Here is an 11,854-nt window from a genome sequence, read left to right as displayed (position 1 = left end):
AACTGCTGTCCTCTCATGGGCCCCCCTGGAAGAAGCAGCAGCCATAGCTGAGAGGACAAGGATCTCAGTTCTGTTGGGGGCTGTCCCAGCCCCACCAAGGCCCTTGCTTGTCCCCACCACAGGCTGTCCTACACTCTCCTATACCTGTGCCTGCTTCCTTGAAACCTTTAACCACCCCCGTGCTTCCCTGCCTCACTCTGAGCCGGGATCTCCCAAACTGGTGTCCCTGTACGCTCACTGGTTGTGTCTTCAAACACAAAGTTTTCTGAGGATGTGCCAGTGCCTGTGAGTTCCCAACAACTCACCCAGTTTCTTCCAAAGCCCTGCTAATGCTCCCCTAGCACCCAAGATGTCCTGGCCCCCAGACTTTTTTGAACATTCATGCCATATGCCAGCACTGACCTGCGCAGCCTCCTTCTTCTGCTGCCTCAACTTATAAGAAGTCAACCTACTTCAATTCAGGATGACCCCCACCCTACACTTATCCATGCTAGTTCAGGTCTCCTTCCTACCCTTAGCACACTTGTTGCTACACATATACCGCTCCCTCACCTGCACTCCCATGTGTCTCACAAATCCTTCCCTCTTCCCCTGCACTGACAGAACCTCATCCCAGGAGGTCTGGGCTTCCTCCAGGCTCACGGATGTTTCCTGAGCTCCGTCCCAGCGTGGGGAGTGAAGGAGAAAAAGAGGGCAAGGTCCTTCCTGCCATATTCCCGGGACAAACATTCTCTGCGTCTCCTCTGCCAACAGCCATCAAGTGCCTTCCCTTTCTGGGCTCTGACATGGTTGTGAGGATTTGCTAAAGCCAGCAGCCATCACTTGGATTCTCACTGATGGGCCCCGACTCTCTCTCCCAGACCTCCACACGGGCAAGCACTGCTGCTCAAGGCCGCTTACGCTTCAGAAGAGGCCTTGAGCTTCCTGGATCGGCCTGGTGCTTATCAACTACCTTCCTGGCTCCCTCCAGCGCCCATGGTGAGCTTTCTTGTCCATAGCAGGGCCTTTATGACCCTCTTTTATGAAATCATTGTCCTTTTATGATCTTCTGTGCAGAAAGAGTAGTCACAGGAAGGCATCAAACACCCCAGAAGGGCTGCCAAGTGAAGTGCCAGTAAGAACCAGGTGAGCAACACCCACGGCTGTGGCTTCCTTGCAGGGAGTCCCTCCTCAGAAGGGGAGCCAGCCTCTGCCAGCCTGGGGAGGGCAATCAGCAGTGGCCATGCCACCTGGGAACACAAAGGGTGTCTTTTGCAAGACCGCCCTTCATCTGAACCGCTTTAGATCTGTACTTTGGGATTGGGTATCATGCTGTATATTGCAAATACTGATCTAATTGGCATTGCCCTAAGTGGCTACCACAGGTGCCCACTGCTCCACTGCCGGTATTTATATTTAGGGACATTAATGCCTTTGTTGTTGTTGATGTTGTTGCAGATACTGGTATTCTTGGGGGAATCACACAAACTCTTGAAGGGTAATGGAAGGATTACCATCTTAGTGGCCCTCCGGTGAAGTGGCTCCTCTTTGCCAATGTCTCACTGTCGTTGCCCAGGGTCTAAACCTGGGCAAGTATTCTGGGTGTGGTGTCAAAAGCGCTGAGCGGAGGGGGATAATCGCTTCTTCTGGCTGTGGTCCTGCTCAAAGAGCCCAGGATCCTCTGCTGGGTCATGTTTTGCCTGATGAAACTCAAGGACCACCAGAGCCTTTTCCACAGAGCTGCTACCCAGCCACGCAGCCCCTGGGCTCTGTCACTGCAGCCTGTAATTCCCCTGCTCAGTCCTTGGCTCTCTTTAGAAGAGGTATGCAAGATTTGCCTTTTGCTTTCTCTGGTCATGGTGACCTTCCAAAATGAACCAGAGCAGCCCTGCTATGATATTCGGCTGGTCTCTCAACATCCTTGGATGCATCCCGTCTCAGCCAATGGACTCTTAAGGGTTGACCTTACCTAAGTAACCCCAGATTGATCTCCATCCACTCCTGGATTTTGCCTGGGGTTCTGCCTCTTAGGCACACGGAACTGGGAGACCTTGCTGGTGAAGACAAAGGCCCAGAGTACCTCACACCTATCTACACCTACTCTTACTAAAGTCAGCAGTGCCCACACATGAGCTTCATTTCTTCTTTAACTGTTCCTGAAGTAGTAACAGCTCATCGTTGGGCCCTTGAACTCCCTTGCAAGTATCAATTCTATGGGAGCTCTGGCTGACTAAAAACCAACCGTATTTCTGAATTGCTCCTTTGTTTCAATCCTTGCATCCACCTCTTGTATGCTTCCTTTTTTCTATGGAGCTTCCCCATGAGTTCCCTGTTTCCCCAAGCTTCTCTCTTGATATCTCTGCTTGCTTTCCTGGCTCTTGGTACGCACACTCTCGTACCTGAAAGGCACTGTCCTCGAAGACCAGCTGTACGGAGTTCTGCTGCTCTTCTGTGCTGCTCATATGGGATCCCCCACTTAAAGTCGCTCTTGCGAGAAGACAAGGTCAAAGCCTCCTCCTCTGAGGTCTAGCATCTGCACTCTTCTATTCTCCTTCCCCGTGGGAGGTGAGACCCCACTGCTTCATGCTCATGACAGCCAAGACTGACGCTGGTTTTCACATCCATGTCCAGTTCTTCCTTCTTTGAGAGTAATGGATGCAGATGAGTGTCACCATTTTTGGCCAACCTGGCAGCTGTGCTATAAAGCCCTGTGTCCCAAGCTGTGTCCCAAGCCCCTCCAGAAACCTCCAGGACAGTTTCCACACTCTTGTGGTTTCCTTCCAGGGAATGCCAGGGCAATTCAGGTCTGCAAGGGGACTTCAATGGGTTCTTTGCCTCCCACCACAATGGCACCCTTACCAGTCTCTCCTCTGACCCTCACCCTCAAGGGCTCACCCAATTTCTTCATCCCAGAGAGGAGCTGAACACATCTAAGCAGCTCCTTCACACCCAGGACACCTCCCTCCTCATCTTTCCAGCCTGCCTCTCCTGATGATCCTGTACCCACCCATCACGGCACCCCAATCCTGTGAGCTGTCCCAACACGCCTCAGCTGGTATTCCCCCCAAGTGGAAGGAAGAGATTGCACGCAGAGCTCCAGCTCCTCCTGGCTGTGCCCCAGGCTGAGGGCATGGGTGCATGTCTGGGCTGCAGCACCTCAGCTGTGGCACGTGTGGGCTGGGACCAGACTTGGAATGGGGAAACCTGCTATGAGGTGCCCAAGGCCTCAAGTGTGCAAAGGCTTTGCTTCAGGGCAAAGACATGGTGAAGTGGAGAGCAGATGGCAATGTAAAGAAGAAATGAGGTGGCCACAAAGAAGGCAAAGCCTGTTCTGTCCAAGGCAAAAGAGAAACAGAGCTGGGCTGTGCAGTCTGAGCAGGAGAGGGGTTTGCTGTCTGAGGTGTCTCTGCAGGCTCTGAGGGCTTGTGGTGGAGGTGAAGCTGATCTCAGGAAGGAAGAGATGATGTTGAGAGTGTCCTTGGGTGTGGACCTCCTGCGATCCCGGCACAATGAAAATCATTGGCCTGATCCATGATTGTGACATCGAGGGGATGGTTAAACGATGGGGGAGAGAAGAATGGCAGAGATTGAGAGGGAAGGCACACGAGTGGGGGGACCCTGGTGTGATGTGCTTGGCATTCATGCACTGCCCAGCATCTACTGGATAGAGAAGGGACAGACCTTACGTCACTGCAGCGGTGGGATTCGGTCACTGGCCCAAAGGTTCCGAATTTGTCTGAGATGCCCTGGGTGGTGCTTGTCACACAACTAGTCTGAAGGGGGATCGGGTTCTTGTACAGGACCTGTGCTGTCCATGTCAGCTGCATGCAGTTGTGCTGGAGCACCCTGGCATCTCACATAGCGCTACAGGCCTGTGTTTGGAGATTCCTTTAAGATTCAGGTGCCCTGAGTTAGTTTAGACAATGAGAGTGCAAGGGATGCACTTGACAAAACTGCCATTCTACTGGAAGGACATGTAGAAAATAGAGCTGATGGAGAAGAGAAAGGGAGAGGCTTAGCTCTCCCCATGGCACGTGACACCATTTGGTCAGCTGAATACCTCTCTAGGCTGCCCAGGACATAAGGAATATGTACAGGTTCAGGTGTCCTAGATGTGGGCACCCGATGTCATTCCACCTGGCACAGTTAATTTTCCAGCAGCCTCCAAGAAGATGCCCCCAGATGCTGCCCTGTCTCTCAGCATTGCTCCCCTAGAGCTCGCAGTCACCTGCACACATCTTAGACCACCTCCTGAACCTCAGATGGCACCAGGTGTTGGGGTCTGAACAGCTCCCTCCTGCTCTCTAGCTCCATTCTTGCCATGGGAGCTGAGACATGGAGCTGACATGTAGGTGCCGATTGTGTGCCCACCTGAGCTGATGCAAGAGGAATCCCACCTCCTGTGGGTTGTGGTCTGCATGGGAGGGAGATGAGACCCCTTCTAGCCCCAGGACTACAGACCCAGGGTGAGATGCCTCCATTGACTCTGCTGAATCCCCAGGGGTGCCCAGGGCTGTCCTTGCGAGCAGGGTCCCTGCGCCCCAGGGGGCTGTGTGCCAGGGCAAGGGACTCTGCCGCCTGCCAGGGTCAGCACTCAGCCCGCCCGGGGCACTCCCCACGGTGCTTTGGGGAAAAGCTGTGGGTGGAAGGAGCGACCCCTGGCAGGGCAGGGTCCTTCTGCTGTCGAGAGGGTGCTGCGTGAGTCAGGGCTGCTCACAGCTCCAGACCATTTCTAAGGCATTTCTGAGGAAGTGCCTTAGAGAAGGCCCTGGAGAAGGCCCTGAGACCCCAGTTCTGGTTAGCACTTTTCTGAGCTGCTCCTCAGACCCTGCACACACAGAGATGCCCCTGGGCGGTGTCCTGCTGCCAAGAGGGGTCTGCAGGGCAGAGTGGAGCACGCAGCGGGTTGGATGGAGCCTGTGAGCACTGGCAGGGAGGAGACGTGGGGACAGAGAAACATCTCCTGGCAGGGACAGCTCCAGGCAGCAGAGATGGGCAGGGAGTGAGAGGGGAGCTGGTCCCAGCAATGCTGGGGGAAGGGGGATCTGGACACCTCCCTGCCACCCCCTGCCGGGCCAGACCCCTTCCCCGGAGCAAGCCCCTGATCTCCTCTCCCACACAGCAGAGCTCTAGGGAAAATGAAGTAGATTTTGTTCAGACTAGTCTAACATAAATATTTTACTGCCTTTTCCTCCATGGACAGTGCTGATGCCCAGCAGGACCAGATGTCCAATGGCAGCTCCATCACCCAGTTCCTCCTCCTGGCATTCACAGACACGCGGGAGCTGCAGCTCTTGACCTTCTGGCTCTTCCTGGGCATCTACCTGGCTGCCCTCCTCGGCAACGGCCTCATCATCACCGCCGTAGCCTGCGACCACCGCCTCCACACCCCCATGTACTTCTTCCTCCTCAGCCTCTCCCTCCTCGACCTGGGCTCCATCTCCACCACTCTCCCCAAAGCCATGGCCAATTCCCTCTGGGACAACAGGGCCATCTCCTACCCAGGGTGTGCTGCACAGCTCTTTCTCTTTGCCTTCTTGCTAGTAGCAGAGTATTGTCTTCTCACTGTCATGGCCTACGACCGCTACGTTGCCATCTGCAAACCCCTGCACTACGGGACCCTGCTGGGCAGCAGAGCTTGTGCCCACATGGCAGCAGCTGCCTGGGGCAGTGGGTTTCTCCATGCTCTGCTGCACACGGCCAATACATTTTCACTCCCACTCTGCCGAGGCAATGCCCTGGACCAGTTCTTCTGTGAAATCCCCCACATCCTCAAGCTCTCCTGCTCAGACTCCTACCTCAGGGAGGTTGGGCTTCTTGTGGTTACTGCCTGTTTAGTCTTCGGCTGTTTTCCTTGTGGTGTCCTATGTGCAGATCTTCAGGGCCGTGCTGAGGATCCCCTCTGAGCAGGGACGGCACAAAGCCTTTTCCACGTGCCTCCCTCACCTGGCCGTGGTCTCCCTGTTTCTCAGCACTGTGGTGTTTGCCTACCTGAAGCCCCCCTCCATCTCCTCCCCATCCCTGGACCTGGTAGTGTCATTTCTGTACTCAGTGGTGCCTCCAGGAATGAACCCCCTCATCTACAGCATGAGGAATCAGGAGCTCAAGGATGCCCTGTGGAAACTGGGACAATGGATGCTGTTTCACTGACAGTGAAACCTCCCTCCCCTTCTCTGCACATTTCCCAGAGTTTATCTTAGGCCAGGAGTCTGCTGTTTTCCCTTGTGATCATCCTACTTATAGATATTTTCTGGGTTTATACTGCTTCTCTTGAGGCTTGATCTTATTGTGTCTGACCCTTGCACAACACTGTCTCAAATGTCACCTGTCCACATGCAGCTCTTCAGTAAAAGGTTAGCTGCCAGGTGCAGTGCCTGAAGGCTGAGCTCTTCCTCCAGATCTGCTGCCAAGAAAATGTCCAAGGAATTGGTCTTTTAAAGAGGCTGTTCTCCTTTTGTTCTCAATGGTTTGGGAGTTAAGCTCATGGTACGATTGGGTTCCACTGGACCGAAAGTTCTGGTTTTCAAAGCCCTCTTCTTGGTGTCCAATGGCAGTGGAGATGGTGCATGGGCTCCCAGTTACTGTCTCTGGCTGCTTCACTTATGACAGGATGGATGGCAGATAGTAGTCTCTCTGGACATGAATTTGGAGGGCTCAGGAGAGGACGGGGACTCGCCACGTGCCCTGGAATGGGAGTGAATTGAGACACACAAGGCGAATCACCCTCAGAGGTGAAGTTCCCCAAAAGCAGAACACTAAATTGAGGCACGCACAAAAAAGGACTTTGCCATGGGAGTCAGTGGGGTCCCAGCAAGCCGAGGGAAGGGAGACTGGAGAGATGCGGGAGCTGCCTGCGGAGGCCCAGGTCTCTGATGCTGTCCTGGGGAGTGGGGCTGGTGGGGATAGAGAAGGGGGCAAATGCAGTTGGGGACACCCTACAATATGAATGCAGCAGAGCTAGAGGTTGACTGGCCTCTATTTCCTTGGGGCCTTGGGGGCAGCATCAGCCCTGGGGCTGGTGGGGAGGCTGACCCCCGTCTCTGCCCCCCAGGAGCCTTCAGAGGGCTGGGGCTGCAGTTAAGGGCCTAGAGTTCTGCAAGACCCTGCAGTGGACCCTGCCATGGGGTGAGGGAGGTGGAGAGATCTGGGGAGGGGCTGAGCTGGGCCCAGAAAGGCCTGGAAGAGCTTAGGGACATGGTTTAGTGAACATGGTGGTGTTGGGTCGACGGTTGGACTCGATGATGTTAGAGGTCTTTTCCAACCTTAATGATTCTATGATTCTATGATTCTGTGATTCTATTATTGTCGGAGTTTCCCTTTGTTCAGTGTCGACGACGGAGCGGGAGTTGCGATTCCGGAGTAATGACAGATCTCAATATGAGTATGGTCATTCTCCTTTATTTACACTTATAACAGGGCTTATATAGTTAACTGCTATGGACACGCGCTACCTGCAGCTTGCAGATAGGTTACAGCCTTGTGTTCACGCGCATCTATGCTCTAGCAGATTGGCCCGTTCTTTCTGATCATGCGAAATGCCTTCATGGTCTTTATCTTGTTTTTCTCCTTCCAGCTGCACATTCCTTTCTCCGTTGTTTTCTGCTTAAGTGTCTTGTCATGCCAGGTGGTGCAGTGTTTGCTCATTAAAATCAAACTCAGGAATGTCCGTTAGTGAGACTCCCATTCCCGCATATTATTATTATTATTATTTTTATTACTATTATTATTATTATTGTTATTATTATATTCTATTTCAATTATTAATCTGTTCTTCTCTCAACCCACGAGTTTTCTCACTTTTACTCTTCTGATTCTCTCCCCCATCCCTCCAGGGTGGGGAGAGTGAGCAAGAGGCTGTGTGGTGCTCAGTTGCCGGCTGAGGTTAAACCACGACACCTAGTCAGCCATCACCTGCCTGTGTCAAGAAAGGGAGGGGTGAGGCAGGTGAAAGGGACCTGTCTGGGTGCTGGCTCTGAGGACACCTCTGTTACAGCCACCCGACCTGCTGTGGCAGGCAGGAGGGCAGGCCACGCTCATGGACACCCTGCTCAGCCCTATCTCCCCTGGAGCAGACCTGACACCAAGCAGCATGGCACCTCAGAACCACACCTGGGACTTCAGCTTGGCGGGGGTTCACCTGGGAAGAAGAGCCCAGGAGTGAGCTCATAGCCAGGCTGTGTGGGGGCTGATCAGGTGCCTGGAGGACAAGGCAATGAAGGAACCAAGGGATTTGAAACTGTGGAAGAGTGGAAAGAATCCCAAACAACGGTTGTCTAAAAGAAGGGGAGACAAATCCCAGGTGGAGAGTCCATGGCACATGGGAAGGCACCAGAAGGAGAAACTCCTTGCTGTCCACGAACACCGGGAATGTCTTGAACAGTCACAGGTGGCATTCAGCTTCCCTGAGGCCAGAAACCTACGAGTAGGATCCTAGGATGATACGGTTATTGAGGTTCAGAGTAGACCTTGGGAGGTCTATAGAAAACCCCTCTGCTCAAAGCAGGGTCAGGTATATGGTCAGACCTGGTTTCTCAGGGCTTGGTCCATCTGAGTCTTGAAAACCAGCAAGGACCAAGGACTTCACAAGCTATCAGGGTGACCAACGCTTGTTCCAATGCTTGCTTCCAATGCCTCACGGTGAAAAGATGAGCCTGCCCCACCCCCTGCTGTGGGGTGTCCTTCAGCCATTCCTTCTCCAGGCTGAACAAGCCCAGCTTCCTCAGCCTTTCCTCACAAAGTGATCCAGCCCCCTGACCATCTTCAGGGCCCTTCCCTAAATCTGCCCCAGCTTGCCGGCACCTTTGCAGTACTGGGGCTCCCAAAACTGGACACAGTGTTCTGGATGTGGTCTAACAAGTTCCACGTGGAGGGGGAGAGCCCCTTCCCTCCACCTCCTGGCCATGCTTCTGGTCGTACAGCCCAGGGCCCTGCTGTCCTCCCTTGCTGCCAGGGCACGCAGCTGCCTCCTGTCCAGCTCCCTGCCCACCAAGACCTTTCCCACAGAGCTGCTCCCAGCCAGGCAGCCCCCAGCCTGTGCCATTGCCAGGGTGAGTCCCCTCCAGGGGCAGAACCTGACATCTGTGGGATGTCATGAGGTTCCTGTCAATACGTGCTCTCCTCCTCCTTGAGCCCTTTCACTGAGCAGAGGCCTGGGAGACCTTTTGAGCAAAGCCTCGGGCACTAAAGGCATTGAGTGCCTCAGCCTTGTCTGTGTCTGCTGTTAGGAGCCCTCCCTCATCACTCAGCTGCATGTTCCTTGTTCAGCCTTTTACTGCAGACACAGTGACTGAAGCTCTTCATTTTGCTCTTCATGTTGCCTGCAGCCCCCATCAGCTCCAGGTGAGCTTTGGCTTTCCTAAACGCATACCCGCATGCTCAGGTCATATTTCTAAATTCCCCCTTCATAGCCTGTGCTTGCTTCCACCTCCTGATCATTGTGTGGTAGCTCCCATCTGTGACGTTTCCCTGAGCCAGTGCAGCCCCAAAGCCCAACACATGCCCCCACATCCCCACTCATCAGACACAGCACAGGGCAGGGTATGTTTGGGGTGGGGAAACGTTCCCCCTCCACAAGTCCCCGTGGCAGCCCAGCCTGGGCTGGCCCCATGGCAGTGCCCACCACAGGGTGCTGCAGAGCTCTGGACGCTCACCGCACAGCCCCAGCCCCTCTGGAGGGCACAGCAGGTGCTGGGGGGCAGAGAAGGGTCAGCCCCCCACCAGCCCCAGGGCTAGAGGCTCACCAGGGAGTGAGAAAATGGAGGTTAGTGAAACTGAAGAACTCCTGGTCCAGTGTCCAGGAGATCCCCACCACAGACTGCCTCTGCCAGCTCAGTGCCAGCCCCTCTCCCCACACCACCACAGGAGTCCTGGTCAGGGGACCGAGCAGCCTGCCCCGAGGGGGTGCCTGCAGAAAGAGGTTTCTCGTTCTCATGGGCTCCTCCCTGCAGGCACAGAAATGCTCCCTTGCTCTTCTCCCTGGACATCCCTTTCCCCAGGTGAGCATGTCCAGGCTGGCCTGGCCAGCCTGTCTTGGTTCCCAGCCCGTGCTCTTCACAGGGCCTTGACCTGGCAGGGCTGCTCTGAAAAGACCACGTCCTGCGGTTGGCCATGGCCATGGCTCCAGGGAAGCAGCAGCCCCGATGTGAAGGTGGCAGAAAGGATCTGTCCGCTGAGGCAGCGAGGGGCAGCCCCAAGGTCCACAAGTGCTGCTCCTCCATGTGGCAGCTGGGCTCATGGCTCCTTGACCTCTCCTGTGTGCTGGGGCTGCACCCCCAGCTCCAGAGGAGATCTAAGAGATGGGAGCAGAGACAAATAATATTCTGCTGGATTCTTTATTGTCTTTACCGACACAGGGAGCCCGGCTCCATATGTACATGAGGTCTTTTGGGTCAGAAAACACTGCTAGAGGGGGAAGAATATTATTATTTAAGTAGAAGGAATACATGAAGAATAATAAACCAAGAGAAAAACAAGGCACATATGAGCAAAAGAGCATCCGAGCTTTTCCTGAGGATGATGGACACCTTATTGATGCTGCAGTAGTCCGTGTTCACAGAGTTTGTGCAGGGCATCCTTGATCTCCTTGTTCCTCATGCTGTAGATGAGGGGGTTCACTGCTGGAGGCACCACCGAGTACAGAAACGACACCACCAGGTCCAGGGATGGGGAGGAGATGGAGGGGGGCTTCAGGTAGGCAAACATGCCAGTGCTGAGAAACAGGGAGACCACGGCCAGGTGAGGGAGGCACGTGGAAAAGGCTTTGTGCCGTCCCTGCTCCGAGGGGATCCTCAGCACGGCCCTGAAGATCTGCACATAGGACACCACAAGGAAAACAAAACAGCCGAAGAGTAAACAGGCAGTAACCACAAGAAGCCCAACCTCCCTGAGGTAGGAGTCTGAGCAGGAGAGCTTGAGGATGTGGGGGATTTCACAGAAGAACTGGTCCAGGGCATTGCCTCGGCAGAGTGGGAGTGAAAATGTATTGGCCGTGTGCAGCAGAGCATGGAGAAACCCACTGCCCCAGGCAGCTGCTGCCATGTGGGCACAAGCTCTGCTGCCCAGCAGGGTCCCGTAGTGCAGGGGTTTGCAGATGGCAACGTAGCGGTCGTAGGCCATGACGGTGAGAAGGAAATACTCAGCTGAGATAAAAAAGACAAATAAAAAGAGCTGGGCAGCACACCCTTGGTAGGAGATGGCCCTGGTGTCCCAGAGGGAATTGGCCATGGCTTTGGGGAGAGTGGTGGAGATGGAGCCCAGGTCGAGGAGGGAGAGGCTGAGGAGGAAGAAGTACATGGGGGTGTGGAGGCGGTGGTCGCAGGCTACGGCGGTGATGATGAGGCCGTTGCCCAGGAGGGCAGCCAGGTAGATGCCCAGGAAGAGCCAGAAGGTCAAGAGCTGCAGCTCCCGCGTGTCTGCGAATGCCAGGAGGAGGAACTGGGTGATGGAGCTGCCATTGGACATCTGCTGCTTCTGGGCATTCAAACTGCCAAAGGAGATAAACCAGAAAAATTCAGAGAAGCTTCTCTGAGCAAAACTTAATTCATTCATTGTGAAACACCCGAGGGTGCTTTTCTTGCCTGGGGGACTGTTCTGCAGCTCCGAGGCTTCAGCTCTGGTTTGTGCTGGCTGAGGGCGCTGCGCAGAGCAGTGCCCTCTACCCGTGGGCTCCTTCAGGGTCAGCCCTGCTTTACAGCAATGACACATGGAGGTAGCAACAGCCCAGATAATTTGGAGGGAGGGTTCCCGGGGAGGAGTTCCCTGGGCTGCACCAGAGCGGAGGGTGAAAAGCTCAGAAGGATGCTTTCTTCCACAGAGGAGGGGGGGAGATGACGTGCAGCAAATGTGCCTCGTTACCCTGTGTTTTAGACTTCAGACA

At 54.6% G+C, this 11,854-nt stretch overlaps 1 protein-coding gene and 1 pseudogene across 1 annotated transcript; one reads left to right on the top strand and one right to left on the bottom strand.

Annotated features, from left to right (window-relative positions):
- Positions 1-5,204: 5,204 nt before the first annotated feature.
- LOC143173510 (olfactory receptor 14J1-like) lies at positions 5,205-6,129 on the top strand (annotated as a pseudogene).
- Positions 6,130-10,503: 4,374 nt separating this feature from the next.
- LOC143173509 (olfactory receptor 14C36-like) lies at positions 10,504-11,467 on the bottom strand. The gene has a single exon (XM_076363775.1). The coding sequence runs from the start codon at positions 11,437-11,439 to the stop codon at positions 10,504-10,506; it is 936 nt and encodes a 311-aa protein (XP_076219890.1). The 5' UTR covers positions 11,440-11,467.
- Positions 11,468-11,854: the final 387 nt, after the last annotated feature.

This window comes from Aptenodytes patagonicus, unplaced genomic scaffold (assembly GCF_965638725.1).
Source record: "Aptenodytes patagonicus unplaced genomic scaffold, bAptPat1.pri.cur scaffold_92, whole genome shotgun sequence".
Classification (NCBI taxonomy): Eukaryota; Metazoa; Chordata; class Aves; order Sphenisciformes; family Spheniscidae; genus Aptenodytes; species Aptenodytes patagonicus.
This window is presented reverse-complemented; position numbering and strand designations above follow the sequence as displayed.